This window comes from Equus caballus, chromosome 5 (genome assembly GCF_041296265.1).
Source record: "Equus caballus isolate H_3958 breed thoroughbred chromosome 5, TB-T2T, whole genome shotgun sequence".
Classification (NCBI taxonomy): Eukaryota; Metazoa; Chordata; class Mammalia; order Perissodactyla; family Equidae; genus Equus; species Equus caballus.
In genome coordinates this window covers 17,505,345-17,524,514 of record NC_091688.1, presented here as the reverse complement: position 1 = coordinate 17,524,514, position 19,170 = coordinate 17,505,345, and the positions used below count along the sequence as shown (strand labels likewise).

Genomic DNA, 19,170 nt, shown 5'->3' with positions numbered 1-19,170 from the left:
AAGAACGCTTTCTCCCCTTTCAGAGTAGAGAACTGTCACTCAGAAGGGGCTTCCTATCAAGACACTATTGTTTTCCAGACCCCTTGCAAGTTAGATATGGTCATAATTCTGGGTTTTAGACGATGGGATCTGAAAGAAAGTGATATGCAGCGCCTCCCAGGCCTGGCCCACACCAAGCTTCTGTGTGCATCCCTTCTCCAAGTCTTTTTCCCTTCCCACCCACTGGAATGGAGATGATCCCCCAGGGCAAGCTTAGAAGTCACATGTTGTAAATGGCTGGGCCTCTAGAGTAACTATGTGGAGGGCCACCCTGCCAACTTTCTCCCCAGCTAGTCTGTTACGGGAGCAAGAAAAAAGTCTATTGTATTTGGGTCATGCACATTTCTAGGTCTGTGTAACACAGGAGTTAACCTAATCGAATTAATACACACACATTTTCTGGGCACCAGTTGTTAATTACAGTGAGAGATTTGTAGGCTTCACGACTGAGTACGCCAAGACGGAATTATACTTTCACTTCCACAGAAGAGAAATCAAAGTGATCAGACCCATCAGAATTTAGGGGGTCGATGTGGATAGGAGCAGAATCCTTTCCTCAGCCGTTTGGGCAGATGCTCAATTCAAGATCTTAATTTATTAAATTTTAACTTGTTAAAAAGCATGACAATATTTCAGGTGTTAAAAATCACGATAAATTATTGATTTTACCTTTATTTTATAGATGATGAAAAAGGATAAAAATATTACAACCCCCACCCTGCTCGAGTTGTTCCAGAAATAAATCCATCTTCATGCTTAGAAGACAGCACCAGTTAAATCTCATAAAGTGCTCCGCTCCTATAGTTGGAAAGGACAAAACACGATGCTCAGAAAAAGGAATTAAAGAAGCTAACTCTAGACTCATTGCTCTTTCTATGGCGTTTTAGTTTCCATTGTTTTGGCACCTCCACCTTAAGCTTAGAGGTTAATAAATTAGGAACTAACCACAGGCATCTAAGAATTATTCTTTATTTAAACCCTTGTCCATGAAAAGCCAAGGAAATACAGAAGTGAGGCAGCACCAAAGTCTTCTGAGCTGAAGTGGAAGTGCCTCTGGTTTTTCCAGCAAATCCCACTGGTGTCATCATGACTCAACAGTCTGTTGCAATCAGTTGTGGAAAGGGGCAGAGTGTCAGCTGGAATGCAAAGAAGTGTGCACAACCCAGAAGCGTCTCAACTTTGCCAAAACCCAAGTGTCCCCACAGGAGTGTCTTGCAACATATGTTCTGTTCAGAAAAGAGGTTGCAAACCAGGGGGTTATTCCAATCACCACCACTTGTGATGAACAAGATTTGTAAGTTTAATTTTATTTTTTTAATGTTTTTCTTCCTCACTAGAAAATCAGTTCTATGAGGGCAAAGACTATTTCACCACTCTACTCCAGCCCCTGGCACACAGTAGGCGCTCAATAAATATATGTTGTAAGGATGGATGGATGAATTGAAGGATGGATGGAAGGATGGATTCTATCCAGCTCAAGTGTGAGTAGGAAGATTTTCTGCTATAAGGAGAGAGGGAGAATAAAATAAAACACGTCAATGCATGTAATTTTTAATGTTTGAAAAGTGGGATTGAATTAGGACCAATAAATCTAGATAATGGCACCTCTTTCAGTGTCCAAGTTACATTTTTCTATCACTTTGTAACCCAAAAGTAAATACTTTCCCAGTGTTTGCTTTGCTGGCAGGAAATACTTTAATAAAAATGTAGTCTCTAAGTTGCCATGACATCATCAGGAGAAAGGATGTCTCTCTGAGACCCAGAAGAACTCGAAAGTGGCAGGACATGACAGGCACCATTGCTCCAAATGGGTCAGCCTTACAGCGCCTCACTCCATCAGTGCTCACTTCTTCCAGCTTGAAAGCGGCGCACATGTTTATGTAATGGTTTATGTTATGGATGGTAAGTGGGAGGAACTCTGGTCAACAAGAAGCTTGCATTGGACACTACAAGGCAATGGTATTTTACTGGCCACAGTAGGACTAGACTTCACTCTCTTCTGAAATGAGGAAGAAGTTTATAGGTGGACAAAGGAAAAAAATTTTCCTTTGGTCACATTACTCAAAGAATAAGCTGACTATAACCCAGCAGCACTTGTCCATACTCCAGGACTCAGTTTATGACTTTCTGAGGCAAACATCTGCCTGTGCAGTTTGTCCTTCCATCCAGTCTACCCTTTGTCGTCAGGCCCTTGATCAGTCTCACACTCAACGTTATTTGCCTCATTGCCCAGGACCAGGAAGCAAATAGTATCACACTGGTGCAATAAAGACATTTATCTGGCCGAGGTCTCAGGGATGGGATCAGGTTCACTGGGGCCTGAGCACACGCATTCAACATATTCAAATATTCCCATCCCACCCCACCCGCATGCGGGCTCCTGAGCCCTGAGGTCTGAATCCCAAGAACCTTGGTTGAGAAATCTCTAAGGCAGCTTCACTGTTGCTCAAGAGCCTGGGTATTGTAGCAGCCCGGGGGCAGGTTGTCCCTGATGTTCTCCAGGTTCTTCACATCAGCCAGAATCCCATCTATGCTAGTCTCCAGGAAACGGAGGTGGCCCTTCTGCCGATGTGCCCTCTCTTCCAGCTCTGACATCAAGGGCCGTAGCTGGCTGTTGATCTGAGTCTTGGCTCGGAAAAGCTTCTGCTCCAGTAAGATCAGCCTCTCTTCATCCACACTGCCAGGCTGGTCTATTTCAGGGAATGAGAAAGGAGTTAATATAGAAGAGCTGTGGTTAGATCTCCTTGAACACATGTGGACCCTGTCTACCCTTAATAAATTCCTGTTTCCACCTGTCCACAGCAGACAGCATGCCATACATTCAAAAGGCTTCTTTGAAATTAGCAATAATACAGAAAAAATTCTGAGAGCTCTAGCCTAATTACTGAGTTATGAACAGCCCAGTTCAAGCCTCTGAGTTCTACAGTGAAGCAATATGAAGCTTGGATTTCTCCTTTCACGTCTGGGTCAACAGTTCACGCTCTGAAAAGATGAAGGCTGAAGGTCACAGGGGCCTGAGTACTGTCCAAAGTGGCTGCCCATCACAGCTCACCCTAGGACCAGAATCAACTCCAAACTATGCTTTCTGAAGCACTCTTGGGAAATATCTTGTTATTTTCCATCAGAAGATCTTTAGAAACTGGCAGAGCTTCATGGTTTATAGAGGCCAAGGTATGCTGCGCTATTTGGAGGATGTTTTACAGCTGTTAGGAAATGATGTAAGACTTCATTCTGGCCTGAAACAGTCGGAATCTGGCTAGACACTAATTTATGTCCAATGTGAAATGGAGTCACATTTGTTCAGGTATGTTTTACCCATAAACAATCTAAAACCAATGTCAGCATGAAGGGCACCTGGCCAGGCCTGTCTGGTTTGAATAGGTTTGAGCCGCCCTTGGTCAATTCAAACTCAAGGTCAGGTTGCCTCACATATCTAAACTGCAGCGCTAACATCTGACTGCATGAGTTTATTATACCCAGAGCAATTAAACTGTTATTGTTCCAGGACTCGAGAGAGCAAACAGCATAGAAGCAACACCAAAACAAAAGTGTTGATCCAATGGATCAGTCCTGCACCTGGCGCAGGGGAGAATTCAAGAATTTAGGGTTCGACGACATGCAGAGAAAGTTAAATAAGCCTGGAGGCAAGATAACCATGTCGAGGGAGGCAGCATGAGCTACTCAAAAACTGCAGGAGCACTGGAGACAGAGACCTCAGTTTGAATCCTGCCTCCACAAATGACTGTGTGATCTGCAGAACATTATTAACCTCTCTGAGCCTCAGTTTACTCCTCTGTGAAATAAAATAATAAAAATAATAAAACTCACCTCATAGGACCTTTACAAGACTGAAATGATGTTACACCATGAAGACACCTGGCCTGGTGCCTGACACATAGTAAATGTTTAAGAGTTCCCAAATACCACTTTCTCATTTTCTCCTTAGAGGCCTTCTTAGTTCATTACCTTTTTCAGAACACTAAACAAAGCCACTAAGATCTCAGCTAAGGAGTGTTTTGTACCCTTAGAGAGTAGTTTACTCGTTGGGGCTTATTGGATCACAAAGCAGGCCTGTTAGCATAACAACACAGACAATATTGGTCTCTCAGGGCAATGGTGCTCCACAGAAAAATCAGGTGTCAAAACCATAATGAACTGAAAAAGCAGAACCGCCTTTTCCTGAATGTTACTGGAATCTATGACCAAATCCCCAGTCCCAGACCTGCTACAGTTCGAGCTTGATGAAACAGGTCAAATGAGCGTCTGGTACCAGTTCTACCTAAACCCAGAATTTTCATTCAAATCAGTTTTCTTCTGGGAAAAATTCTGTGGGGAAATCTGAGTCGTTGCCACGCTGTGCCATCCAATCTATTTTATCCTAAAATTGTGCAGTATCTCATAGACCTGTTACCTTTATATTTCTTCTGCGTAGCTCAAATTTCCCCATTTGGTTACATCAAGGTACAACTGTGGTTTGGGGAGGGACAAACAGCAGAATCAGCAAGAGATTCTTGACTTCACAGACAGGGAGAACCTTCACTCTCACCACTTCTCCTGCCTCAGCAGGCTCCCTCACCTCTCTCCTCAATTATTTCAACAATCTTCCAGGTGGTCTCAGCCAGCCTCTGTCTAACCCACCTCCAAGCTCTCCCCACTCAGCCACCCTGACGATCGTTCTGAAATACGCAGGGCTGATATTATTCCTCTGCTTAAAACTGTCCACTGGCTTCTCAGGATCGAGGCCAGAAGCCGTAGCAGGACTGCCAATCTGTCCAGTCTTCTCCTTAGCTGTGAAGTTCCAGTCCTGCCTCCACAATTTACTATGTGATCTGCAGGACATTAGCAACCTCTCTGAGCTTCAATACACTTCCCTAAATACACCCAGTTCTTTGACCTACAGACTTTCACCTTCAAGGGCAATAAGTTCTCAGTGACCCATCTTAGAGATGGTAAAGTAGAATCCAGAAAATGGATAGTAACCTGCCCAAAGTACCTGAGCCTGGAAATAAAGCAAACTTCTGATACCCTTAAGGAAAGCTGAGACTCCCTTTCATCAGGGCCAGGTCTAGTCAGTCTTCTGGGGAGAAGCCCTGGAGCATGGGGCTGGAAGGTTGTGGATACTCCACATACCTATTAGGTGTAGGATGCCATCCAATGTGTTGAGTGTGTCTTGGATCGTAACTCCAGCATTCTTGGCTCTGTTTTCAACTCTTTGGGCCTCTGCAATTACCTGAAGAAAAAGAAATACAAACCAGTCTTGAAAGGGTGTTTCCCATATTGGCAAGTTTAAAGTGATCTCCTGTGGAAAGATACGGGAACTCACCATCTGCACTGCGTCCATATCCATGTCAAACTCCTGCTCCTTCCTTGACAGCTCTCCTTCCACTTCTCTCATCTCACTTTTCAGAGTGGCCAGTCCCTTCTCCATGGCCAAGGCTCCATCTGCTGTCACATTGGCTTCCAAGTTCAGACCTCCTATCTCCTGGGAGAAGAAAAGGAGCCAGGGACGGAAGGAGAAACAGGGGTGAGGCACAAAAACATCTCAAAGACAACTGCAGAAAAAATACAGCTGCAGGCAGGCCCTGATGGAGTGAGTTAGATGAATAACGAGCGAGTCAGACTTGGCGACACACCCTTCCCCAAGCTCTGCCTCCAACAAGTTACTTTTGGGGTAGGTCTCTAGGAACTGGAGCCATCAGCAGTGAGACACTGGTCAATGGTCACCACATGGTGAATGCAACAGGAACCAGTTGGGAAAACCCAGAGGGCGAGAAAGGCACGTCATTTTCTGTCATATTTTTTTGCCGCCACAGTCTTTTGAATGACTTTACTAGGATCCCCAAGGCAGTTTAGTTGAGTTTAGGATGCAGAGAATGAATGGGCTACAGCTTTGAGTTTTGTTTTTATTAAAACAAACACTGTCAATATCAGGCCAGCCCCATGGCCAAGTGGTTAAGTTTGCACACTCCACTTCAGCAGCCCTGGGTTTGCCTGTTTGGATCCCGGGCGTGGACCTACGCACTGCTCATCAAGCCATGCTGTGGCAGCATCCCACATAGAAGAACTCGAATGACCTACAACTAGGATATACTACTATATACTGGGGCTTTGCGGAGAAAAAAAAAGAGGAAGACTGGCAACAGATGTTAGCTCAGGGCCAATCTCCCTCACCAAAAAGTATACTTAAAAAATATATATTAAGAAAACCCAAAGTCTATCAACATCTTTATCAATAAGCTATTAATAAGCATCAAATTGCAGGTGACTCTGTGCTAGAAGTGTATAAAGAGAGGCACATGAAATTGGTTTCTACCCTCATGGAACTTAAAATTAGACAGTATTTTTACAAGTTACCAAGTGGTCCAAGAGTGAGGCCAAACAGTCCAGATCCCAAGAGTTCCCTCTGGGCTTTCTAGAGCTGCATAAGCCTTCTAGAAGTCATGCTTAAATAAGAACTAAGAAGCTTTCTTTCAACTGAGAAGCACTCCTTCTACTGTAGCATTTAACATACAGGTTGTAAGTGTAACGTGTCTGTCTCTCTCCATTACACTGAGTGCTCCTTGAGGAGAAAGACTGGGTTTTCTCATCTCCATATCCCCAGCCCCAAGCGCAGTGCTGGCACACGGTGGAAGGAGAGAGAATAATGAATAAGCAGAGCTTAGACATAGAACACAGATAGGGGCAAGGTATCTAGAACGCCAGGATTTCATAGTCTTCAATCAAATATTGATGATAAGTGTTACAGGTTGAATTATGTGCCCCAAAAAGTTATGTTGAAGTGATAACCCCAAATACCGCAGAATATGACCTCATTTGGTTGCTGCAGATGTAATTACTTAAGATAAGGTCATATTGGAGTGGAGTGGACCTCTAATCCAATATGACTAGTGCCCTTAGAAGAGATGGAGACACCTAGAGAGAAGAATTCCACGTGATGACAGAGGCAGAGATTGGAGTGATGCTGCTGCAAACCAAGGCACACTAAGGGTTGACAGCCACCAGCAGAAGCTAGAAGAGGCAAGGAAAGTTTCTACCCAGAGTCTCAGAGGGAGCGTGGCTCTGACACCTTGATTTCAGACTTCCAGCCTCCAGAACTGTGAGAGAATAAATTTCTGTTGTTTCAAACCCCCCAGTCTGTGGTACTTTGTTAGAGCAGCTCGAGGAAACTAATACAATGGTCAATATAAAAACAACCTTGGATGGTTGGTGTTGTCCAAAAAGGGAGCTGAAAGGGAGATGTGGGGGGCTGGGGCCCTAGCACTCAGTCAATCACAGCTCTGTGAATCAATCAACAAAATGGGTGCCCAAGTGGATCTGGGGCTGTCGAGGACCACAACAGGACCCTGAGCCCTAGGGCTCAAAATGAGCCTGACGCTCTCTCTCCTTCCACACTACCTTGCGTTTGGGGCTGCTCATGCCAACCTGCATTTCAATTTCTCTTTACCTGTTCTATCTTGCCAGAGATCTCCAGGGCCTCCCTGGCTGCATTCTTTGCCCTCTGGGCGTCGGCAGCAGCACTGCCCAGGGCTGCTTCTGCTTGCTTCGTCTTGTCACTGGCACCTGCAACCTTCTGGCTGATGTAGGAGAGTCTCTTCATGGCCTCTTCAGCTTCTGCTCTTTTATCTCCAACCTGCAGGTCAAACTCTGAAATGAAGATAAGAAAATATTGCCACGAAGATGAAAACTAACTTATAAAACTAACTGACAAATGAAGATGAAAAGGGCCAAAATTTTTAGGAAAAATTCTGGAAAAAGTGTTATTACCGCCAAGTTGTGGCTGTTCCTGCTTTCTTATCCAGGAGAAAGCATCTTAAAGGAGGCATTGGACGGGCCATAATTAGTTCTTTGCTTAGAGAAATTGACAATCAGTGTGTCTTCGGTACCCACCACTGCAAGACTATTAAGACCCCAAAGTGGATCAAAGGCAGGTGGAATCTTTGAGGCCCAAACGTTCAAGCCAGAACATTAAACCCTAAGCTGCCAATGACAATAGTTGGAGGCTGGATAGAATGGGTAGAGAGGTACTTTCTGTGAAGAAAATCCAAAGACTATAGGAAAGTTTCTTTTTTGTTCTTTAGTAAAGAAGACTGAAATTTTAACCAGATCTCTAAAAGGCACAAATGCACATTTCCTGGATCTAGATGCTGTGATAAAGCTTGCTCCATTACCACCACCAACCAACCACCTTGGTTCCATACTGGAACCAACCAAGCTACAAAAGAAAAGGAAAAATTTTTGTATGGTAGTGGGATGTTGGATCTGTAAGAGATCTTAGCGATCACTGACTGCAACCTTCTCCCTTTAAAGAAGAGGAAATTAGGGTCTGGAAAGGCTACATGACTTGCCTATGGTCACACAGCCAGCTCAGCCTGGTCACATGGCCCAGCAGAGATCAGAACTCAAGCCTTCTGACATCTAGTTCAAGTCTTCCCACTACATCAAATATCAACGAAATTTTTTTCTTTAGAAAGATACTTATTAAGCATCTCTTAATATCCCAATGTACCTATCACTTAGAGAAACATATGAGGATTCAAAATAAACCAAAGTCATGGTTATACCTTTAAAATACTCAAGTGACCTAAACCATGAACTACTCACCTCTGAGATTCTTTAAGATGTTCTCAACTTCATAAAAAGTGGCATTGCCCATACTTAGTGCTTCTTGGGCTCTGCTTTTAGCAAGGTTGGCACGGGAAAGCAGCTGATCTGATGTCTGCAAATAGGCAGACAGAACAAGATTAGAGTAAATGTAACATACACCCGGGAAGTGCATTCCTGTCAGCAAAATCACTCCAACACATTTCTCTTCACGACAACAGTCCTGTGATTCACTGAATAGTCTAGGGGTGCTGTGGCAAACCCTTCCACAATCTGAGACAGAGCAAACTTCAGAACCCAAAAGGATCCCATATAGAGAATAGCCTCAAACTCTAGCCCATTATCAGGAACAAGAATAGTAATGTAAATCATAATTTTAAACTCTAGATACTTCCTGAAGTCAATCTAGCAGACAGAGTAGGCCAAAATTGGACCAGGAGGCCTGAGTCCTCTTCTTAGATTTGAAGGCTGACTTAGTGGGTGGAGCTGAGCTAACTCCATCAAGGCCTGTGTATTTCAGTTACTCTCCCTGTAAGCAGCGGTTCCGTGACCTTTAGACTGTTTTTGATGATTCCTCTTGCCATATTTATTCACATGGTAGGCATTCAATACGTGTTTGTTGAATGAACAAATTAACGAAAGGATACCTGTCTCCCATTCTTTCCATTCTGTAAGAGCTGCCGGGTTTCTTCTTCCCAGTTTCCCAGATTGCTTTGCACGTGCTTGAACTCATCCATATGCTTAGTCACACGGTTTGAGAGAGAATCAGCTTTTTGTCTGAGCCTCTTCGCTTCTACCTGTAAGCCCAAAGAAATGAATGAATCTGACTTTCTGCTCACCAGGTACCACGACAGCCTTCTTAGGACCTGACATCATTGTTTGAAAACAACAATTCAGCCCAAAGTCTAACAGAAATGAGGTAATATGCCTAATGAAAGTCAGGCAGCAGGTCCCAAAGCATCAAACAGGGTTTGTGTCTTTTATTTTTTTCATTATTTTATGTGTTAGTTTATACATGCATGAGAACATTTTTTGTGGGAATCATTATGAGTGGTTTTTACTGTAGGTAGAAAGCTGAATCTTCTTAATGTAATAAGTTTGGAATAGCTAAAGGAATCGATGACAGAAACAATGCAAAACTTCTGAGAAGAACTTCTGAGTGTCCGCATATAGAGATGTACCCTAGGATGGACCTAAGTGTATAAATATCAAATTTTATCTATAACAATTTCCCACAGGTTTCAACAGTCCCCAGAACTACAGAAGAGATATAAAACTTCTACCCACTAATAGGATTGAGCCAAGGCCTTTTCAGAGACCAAGATTGGGGTTTAAGAGCAAGAAAACGGATAATGAGAAGGATAAACACTCTTTCTAATCTAAAGCGAGAAACGTTAATATAGAGGGGAAACAATAATTGAACATTATTACGGAGCCCCCAGAGAAGAAAGCATTACAGCCCTTCTTCTGTACATCAGTGCCAGGCTAGATGCCCTTACCTGCAAGGACTGATCATTGACTCCCTGAATCTGGGACACGGAATTGAGAAGGTGGAGACTATGCTGATAAGACCTATCTGCTTCCATGTCGGTTTGCGTGGCCTCCCTCGACAACTCCTGGGCCAGAGATTTAGTTTTCTGCAATCTGCAGGGAACAAAGAAAGGGGACTTTGAGAAGTCACTCTTTTTATTCAAAGCAAAACTTGAGCCTATTGTTTTAAAAGTACATAGTTGGAATTATCAAAAGAACCAAATGAGGTTATGTGTCAGATATGAGTCCCTCTCCACAATCTAAACATAAGCCTTAAAGTTTATACAGGTTAGGTCAGAAAAATTCAACCCAGGTTTCCCAATTCTTGATAATATAAATATATTATTCTTCGATCCTCCACGCCATCAGATGGATTTACTCATAGTCTTCAAACACCACAGAGGGTGACCGTAACTCCAAGTACGCAATCTCTCAACCAAAACACAAACTTTACTTCGATTCGTCAACCCTTTCTTCTCTTAGCCTAAAAGGCATCTGCTTTAGCCCAAAGTACTACTCTCATTCTCTTCTCCCTCTTATTACCAATATATTTTTAAAGAAACGGGGCACCTCTCAAACACAGTTTGCAGTATACCCTGGGAGGATGCAAGTTATATTGGTCCGCGTGAGGACCCGTTGAAACATACTTTCCCACAAGCCTTTGCACCACGGCTCCGTCCAGGCTGCCGCTTCCGCCTCCCTCCTGCAGAGCCTCGCGCACCAGTGACATCAGCTCTTTGGAATACTCCTGGGTTTCCTTTGCCAGTTGCTCCATGTTACTGGCTGACTGAACATGGCTGAGAGGATTAAAAACAAAGAATTTGAGTTTTCATAGCAAAGGGCTTCCTTTAGATCTTTTATTTAAATGAAGGGAGAGGAGTAAGGGAACTGATTTGGCTAGAAAAGCCAAACAGAATTGACCCCGGTTAGATGGAATTAGAGGAACTACCAAGACGCAGGAGGGGTTCTAGAGAAGCAGCCTCATGTCATAGACTTTCTGGTGATCTTTTCCGTTTCCGGCGTAATCAGGGGAAGCCTGGGGTGGGGGGTGGAGATGAGCAATCTAGGGCGGTAAAATATTGCATCCATAAGCGGTTCTCTGCAGGAGGAAACCGCTGGGTTTTATTTCACCCAGGATCCAACTCCCTTCTGACTGTTGCTGCATCTCTTAACTGAGCCCACCTCTAGGGAGGAGAAAGCCTGTCTTAAAAGTCCCACAAATGCTTTTGTCCTCTTCGTTTTAGAAAGTGATTAAAAAAACAAGCTCAGGAGACAGTTTAGGCTACAAAAACACGGGCCAGCCCCCTTCTGCTGACTGAATTCCTGTTGGGATTAGCAGAGCCCGTCACCCTGCTGAGCACTCTGCTATGAGCAACCCTCTCGACATAGGATTTATAGGTGGACAAGAACTCAGGAGCTGCCTGTTATCACTGGGGCCCTGCAGAGCTGGTTTTCAAGGGAAGCTCCCCCTCTGCAGACTTAGCCCCTACGGGCTAGCAAACAACTCGTTGCTACTTGTTCCCAGGCTCGGTGTGGGAGCCTGGGAGTCCCTCAAAGCTGCAGAGCGATCTTTTCCAAGGGCTGATTCATTTCACGGGGCCAAAGAATCACATCTGACATACACCAAAGCCATACTGTGAGTCATGGAGAAATCTGAGAAGGAAATACTCCCACCCCCAACTCCTGCCACACGACCGTGCCCAGCGGCCACCTACATGTACTAAAGGCCAAGTGGTTAACAAATGGCTTCAAGGCAGGGGATGGCTTCCAGGGAGCCTGGAGGTAATGAATATAGAGCGTAGGGCCTGAATACCCTACAGTTTTGTTCAAGTCTGGCCTTGAGAGATGGTCTGAAGCAGAGGTGCCCTCTAATGCTGCTCACCTGTCTGCCAATCTCGTGGCCTCCTGAGCCAGACTTTTAAAGCCATTTGGCCCCACGTAGTGCTCTGAAGGAGGAATGTTCTGTGGAGAAAGGAGAATTGGTTAAGGCTTTGCACTTGGCCATGGAGTCTAAGCAGGTTCTGCATTTGTCCTGCCGGAACTGCTTGTCATTAGCCACACAGCATTCCACACCCTGACACATCAAGAGTCCCTAGTCACCATGATCATTACATTAAAAGAAAAAAAAAAGTATATCAGGGCTCGCCTGGTTGCATAGTGGTTAAGTTTGTGAGGTCTGTTTTGGCAGCCCCAGGTACGCAGGTGCAGATCCCAGGCACAGACCTCCACACCAATCATCAAGCCATGCTGTGGCAGTGTCCCATATACAAAGTTGAGGAAGACTGGCATGGATGTTAGCTCAGGGCCAGGCTTCCTCAGCAAAAAAAAAAGAGGACTGGCAGTAGTTAGCTCAGGGCTGATCTTCCTCGGAAAAAGAAAAAAGAACATGAGCCAATGATGTCTGTAGGTGAGTCTCCCAGCACAGCAATGACTCTCAGTCCCCTGGCTAACCCAGTGCCACCTACGGTGTTTTGCAGGGAAGCCTCACTTTCCTCCAGGCTCAGGCGCATCTGAGTGATGAGCCTGCGAGTATCCTGAACTTGGTTCTGATACTGACTGCCCAGGGCCCGAACTCTTTCCACAGTCATCTTGAGGTCATCCAGGCGGTCCCGGTAGCTATTCTCTTGAGTCCTTGCCTTGGCCACCCGGAGATTGAAGGATCTAACAGCATCTGAACACCAACAGAAAAGGGAGTCTGAGCACTTTCGGGGTCAGCATAGAGTAATCAAACACAATGGAGGGTTGAAAAAGCGACTTTGACTGGCTTATGGCAAAATGGTCAAAACCAGTATGTGAATGCATGCAACTGCTCTTTTATCTCCATCATTCAGGTCCCAGAAGAATGCCATGGACAGTCCTTCCGCCTCTGCAAGGGCTAGGCAGAGACATCTGCTGAACCAAGACCCACAGAAGAGTCTCTGACCCAGCGTAGCAATGCTTTCTAGGACTATACATTCTCTCCTGTCTGAGGGGAAGTTGGCCTCATCACCTTGTGAAATCTGGGCTTCTCTCAGAATGTCCCGAAGGGCCTGCTCAGCCTGCTGCATCCTGCCTTCCAGCTCTGCGTTGGGTACTGCTCCACCCTGAGCCTTCAAAATCAGGGCCTCCAGGATCTGGAGCTGCTGCATAAACTGATCCATCTGAAACCACACAGGAAAGAGGATCAGAACAGATGGCAGAGATCATGGTCCTAGAGGATGAGAGCTGAAAGCCCAGAAATGCTTGGCATGTCAGGGCAGTTAAAAGTTGAGACTTTAGAGCCGAGACTCCCTGAGTTTGAATCCCGGCCCCACCACTCACTAGCTGTGTGACCTTGGGCAAGTCACTTTCTTAATCCATAAGAAGAGGATAATAATAATAATACTTCACAGAGTTGCTACTTGGACTAAATGAGTTAATATTTGTATAGTGCTTAAAACAGTGTCTGGAACAAAGAAAGTGCTACAGAGGGCTAGTTAAATAGATGAACTTTTTTCAAAGTTGAGTTTGTTCTAGATTTGGGGTTCTGTTTGGGCGCTTTCCTCCTCCACCCCTCACCCCAGCAAAATACTAATAATTAACAACAACAACGTCAATTTCATTCTTCTCTGGATTTTGAATGATAAATTTCTGGAGGCCATTCGTGTTTGGATAGCCTCAACCCCTTCTGGCCTCCTCCTGTCTCTTAAATGTTTATGTTTTCCTTCATTTGTCTTACAAGGACATCTCTTGGAAGAAATCCAGTGGCATGTTATAGTGAAAAGAGCACTGAACTTAGAATCAGGGGACATGAGTGGGATTCTCGGTTCCACCTGGCCGTGTCATTTTGAAACATTGCAAATTTTTCATGATTTTGTTTGCTCAGTGAAAACTGAGGTCAGAATGCTTTTTCTCCCAACTTAAGTATCATGAGTACCAAACGGGACGGTATCCACAAAAGGGGTTTTGAAAATGGTACATATGAGAACTTAAACCTGAGGTATTATTACTATCATACAGAATTTTTTTTTAATACAGTAATTTTTAAAGAAAGAAACAGTAACCCTCGCCTCATCTCCAGCAGACTAGTCGGGTCCTAGGTCAGTGACAGAACCACCCAGTAGACACTTGATTTCACTCTAGGGACAAGGGTTGGTAAGGGGAAGCACGCACACCTGAACCTTCACTTGATTATAGCAAGCTGGACAGCTGGTCAGTGCCGCATGCTCACAGCTGAGGCCACCAAAGCCTGGCTTGCAAACACAGCTGCCATCACTTCGACACTCCACAGGCTCCGAGCCCACTGGGTTGCAGTTGCAAGCTAGAGACAAAAGACAGACAAATAGGAAGTATTCATATCAAGCCAATTCCAGAAACTGGAGGTGGAGCAAAGATAAAAGGAAGAAGTTCAAGTCACCAAGGGCAAGGAATCCTTCAAGAATTCATATTGTGCCAGATTCATCTCTTGGTTCAGTGCCTCCAAGCACATCCTAATACGGACAGGTCTTAGGAATATCTGGCAAGTTAGGTTGGTGGGTGTGTGGATGAAGAGACATTAAAACAGTCCATCGTTCCTGGTGACACTTATTTTCTTCCTCCTAATAAATTGTAAGCCTTTTGGATATTCTTCAGGCACTCTCGCTTTGCTCACAAGGAGAATAACATTTCTTCTGGGCCTATTATATGCCAGATATATACATCTGCCTTGCTTTTACAGGTGAGTAATATGAGCTCAGAAAGGCTGAGTAACTTGTCCAAGGTCACACAGCAGGTAAATGCTAAGCTGGAATGAGAACTTGGAAGGAACCAATACTCTTTTCCTTCTGCTCTGCTGCCTTTGATGTAGGAATTGCAGTAAGAAAGCAGTACCTTTATTCATTCAGTGAAACTGGTTGAGTACTTACTATGTGCCACATTCTGTTCTAGAAGCTGAGGATATAACAGCAGGTGAGACACAGCTCTGACAGGGTTACAATGATTCTCTGGGTTGCTCTATCTTCGGTGCTTGCAAATCACTCGGCACATAGTGCTATGACCATATATCTAAGTATTATCCTTATCTGCTTACATATTTGTGTGTCTTCCTGGTTAACATATGAGCTCTTGGGAGCTGGGGCTGACTTGTTCACCATTATAACCTCAGGACCTAGCTCCACACTGGGTATATGGTAGGTGCTTGACAAAAGATAAGTGAGTGGAGAAATGTATGGTCTAAAGCCAGTGAAGTCTCTATTACCAGCACCTTATAGCTAGAATTATATAGTTTACAGTGTACTTTCTCATATGCTATTTTATTCTGTCTTTGCAACCACTTTGAGTTAAATGTTATTCATCCTTATGAGGAAACAGGCTCAGAGAGATTGATATAATCGGCGTAATACAACAGGTATATTAAAAAACTGGACTTGAACTCGATACTGCTGATATTGTGTGGCCTCTTCCTGTCATGGGCTACTTTCCAGCACATCATAGCTCACCCCCAGGTTGGGGTCAGGGCAGGTGGGATCCGTGCCCTGAGTAGAAGCCTGGGCTGCAGAGAAGTCCTCCGGCATCTCCAGGGGCGGAGAGCCTGGTGAGCGGGCAGGCACGGGCTCCCTGCAGCCCTCCTAGGGAACCAGGAGTTCTCCATTCTGGGACCCAGAGCCACTCTGGACCTTACAATAAACAAGCTTCTGAGTTCCGCACACCAGGGCTGGCCTGGGACCTTTATGACTAAGAGTGAGTCTGTGGGCAGGCCAGCTCCCTAGAACGGAACTGGCCTGTAGAATATAAATGTGCAATGGCTTGAAAGGAGGGCTGAGCAAGAGGACCGATCTGTACGTTCACGCTTTGATCTGAAGCAGCCCTTAGGAATGCTCCACAGTAGCTGCTGCTTTGAAGGCAAGCCTTGTTAGGAGAAGGGTGACGGTTCTCTTTCTATACATCAATCACACTAACTTCCTGAGAGGGTCTCTTAAACTGCTTTACTGCCCACTCCCCTGCCCACTTCCGTGTGTTCAGGCTGGGTCTCCAGTCATTTATTACTCTCCTGTAACAGGTTTGGCAGCCACTTTCCTGCCTTCCAGCCTTGGGATTGGGCATAGGACGTGGCCCCATTTTATCTCCTCTTCCACTTAGGAATGTAAACCTGACCTTTTCACTTCTCCTACCCAGCTTTAACCCATTCACCATCCTCCAGCTCTGTCTTCCAGACAGAGCTGCGGGGGAAACTGGTCTTGAGGCCTTTGACAGGTGAATGGTCCAGGCTGTTCATGGACCGGTTGGTCAGAGAAAGCAAAGTAGCATCACAGTGTTACCTGCTGTTGGCCTTGATGACTTGTATGTTCTGACGTGTACACACTAGCAAGCTTATGCGTACACACACACACACACACCCCCCCATACAGTCTGTCTGGGGACGCAGGCCTACCTCGACACTTGTCTGCTGGATTGGGAGCCAACGGGTCCCCATAGTAGCCTGCTTTGCACTGGTCACAGTGGACCCCAGCTGTGTTGTGGATGCACTTCAGACACCTGCCTGTCAGGCGGTCACAGTTCCCGGAGGCACTAGGGTCCACGTTGTTGTTGCACTGACAGGGCTGACAAGGCCTCACTGGGCCACGTTCCCCGAAGGGGTCCCCAAAATAGCCATCAGCACAGAGCTCACAGCGGGCACCTGGGAGGAACAAATGGCCAAGGCCAAGTGGTTATCGACTGGCAGCGAGACCAGATGCAGAGGCCTAAATACAAGCCACATTCTAGAAGAGCTTCCCACCCTGGACCCCAGAACCATAGCGTCAGGAGCAGGTGCCCAGGGAGGGGGTCTGCTCTTCCACTCGCGTTGGTCCCAGACTTTAGAACGCAGCGCATCTCTACGAGGCTTCCTGCCAGTTAGCTAGACGGGAGACGGCCAGGTTTCGAGCAACACCACCAAGCCTGCTGCTGAAGGATTAACTCTTCTCTCGGACTGGCCAGCAGAGAGGTGTGACATTTAAAAGGTCACTGAGTGTTCCTTCTTTACCTTGGTTCATTTTTAAAAACTTAGTTAAACCATGTATTTTGTCTGAAAACGTTATGCCCTAATTACAAACCTCCTGAAACAGCTTTAGATGTTTCCTCCCCATACATTCTGCCCTTCCTCAATCTACCTCACCTCTCGGGCATCGAAATATTCCTATCTTTAGAATGAGCCCATTTAGATTAACCCCCAAGTAATTATAGTTCCCTAGACATTACCTGGGAGAGAAACTATTTACGCAAATTCACAGCATCAGGACAGGGTGAAGCAGGTCGATGGCCTTACCAGTGACACCCTGGGGGCAGTTATTGCACACCACCTCCTCTGTCTCAGGCATCACGGAGCAGCTGAACCCATTGCGACAGGGGCACGGCTTGCAGCTGCGGGGGTCTTGTGGATCGTTGTAGAAACCAATGGGGCAGTCAGCACACTCAGGGATGTCAGGGTTCTCATCCCCTGAGTAACAGTCTCCTGGGAGGCAGAGAAGTGAGCCAGGTAAAACTACACACTTCCTTTAATATGGATGATGCATGGGAGTCAGAGCTTAGTAACTCAAAGCTGCCTTTCTGAAGCTTTCCCCAAAGTATCTGAGCACTGGCATTCACCTTTGCCCCCGTACCAACTCTAAACATGGCCACGACCCTTGACTGTCACCCTTACTCTCCCATGCTAAGGAGACATACAGTTCCTTTACAATCCATAACTGAATGCTGCTCCCCCGTCCCCCAGGGCCTGACACCATTTGTCGGCACATCCATTCAGGCCCTGTCATCGCCTTTGATCTCCCTATACAATTCTTGCAACTCGACACCAACTCCCCTGCCCAGCACTGAACCATGACAGCCACTTCCTGTAACCTAGCACCTTTCTCACAACCTTGTGGCATTTCCATAATGAAAAGGGTTGAGTGTAATCAAGCGCCATATCCATCTTCCCTGACTCCAGCCCTACTTTCCTTAACCCTTTCCCATCTCCAAAATGAGTTCAGGCACAGCCTTTCTTACATAGCGCTTTCTCTGCCACAGGAGACCCCAGCCACCTGGCTGCACCCCCAGCCACCTGGTCCAGGTGTCATTTCACTCACCTGTGTCTGGATCGCAGGCCCCTCCCCCTTGGCAGTTACATGGAATACAGGTGCCAAAAGGTCCCAGTCTGGCTGAATCTCTTTTGTAGCCGGAAGCACAATCCTGGCAGAACTGCCCCTTGTAGCCAACAGGGCATACACATTGTTCAACCCAGGGTGCTGGGGCTCCAGAAACGGGGCGGGCTGAAATCAAGGTCACGTTGTCAATGTACCCAGTACCTGCAATAGAGAGAACAAGTTAGAAGTAGCAAGTGGTAAGGCCTAAAGAGCTAAAGTCAAGGCTCTCTTTGGAGTTTGTTTTTCTTAACTCCCTGTCAAAAACAGGTGGTATTCACTCGCTATGCTATCTGTAGAGGTATAACAGTCCACCATGCCTGAGCGCACAGGCTCTGGTATCAGAAAAATCAGGGTTTGAATTCTAGCTCCACTCTCACTAGCTGTGGGAACTGGGCAAGTCACGTAACCTGTCCAGGACTGTGTTTCGTCAGCTGTAGAAGAGAAGTAACACTGGTGTCCAGCTCCTATGTTTGTGAAATTAAATGAGACAATGTATATATTATAATGTGCCTGGCACAGAGCAAAGATTCAATAAGTTGTCAGTAAACACCTTTTCTACTTCTTGCTCTTTGCACTGCATCAGTGGAATGGAAGTAGTGCATGCCAGCCATGCTTCCTTTCCACATGGGTGCTAAAAAGCTGGAGGAATTCTCATTTAAATAATTCCAATCAGGATTAGGAGGACCCAACATGTTAAATTCGATAAAAGGAATTAACAGAATACATGATGATGTCCAAACACAGCAGTACTGAGTATAATCCCAGAGGAAAAGCTACTCAAGGAGTAGAGGGCTGTGTGGTAGATGCCGTATCCCAGCCAAGGGAACGTGCCATTTGTTGTAGATTATCTTCTTCAAATAATCAGCTTTCACCTAAATGTGGAGACTCTTTTAGCAAGGTAGCA

General features: G+C 45.5%; 1 protein-coding gene across 6 annotated transcripts in view; it reads right to left on the bottom strand.

Moving 5' to 3' along the window:
* Positions 1-992: 992 nt before the first annotated feature.
* Positions 993-19,170, bottom strand: part of LAMC2 (laminin subunit gamma 2) — a 57,801-nt gene continuing 39,623 nt past the window's right edge. For 5 of the 6 annotated variants that reach the window (XM_070266418.1, XM_070266415.1, XM_070266417.1 and 2 more), the window contains 15 exons: positions 18,210-18,428; positions 17,411-17,596; positions 16,538-16,783; positions 14,304-14,449; positions 13,160-13,310; positions 12,636-12,841; positions 12,053-12,132; positions 10,818-10,967; positions 10,140-10,284; positions 9,288-9,437; positions 8,641-8,755; positions 7,484-7,683; positions 5,363-5,521; positions 5,170-5,269; positions 993-2,729 (listed from right to left, as the gene is read on the bottom strand). In XM_070266418.1, coding sequence (XP_070122519.1) covers positions 2,476-2,729; positions 5,170-5,269; positions 5,363-5,521; positions 7,484-7,683; positions 8,641-8,755; positions 9,288-9,437; positions 10,140-10,284; positions 10,818-10,967; positions 12,053-12,132; positions 12,636-12,841; positions 13,160-13,310; positions 14,304-14,449; positions 16,538-16,783; positions 17,411-17,596; positions 18,210-18,428 — 2,507 coding nt within the window. In that variant the 3' untranslated portion in view covers positions 993-2,475. 6 annotated transcript variants of the gene reach the window in all.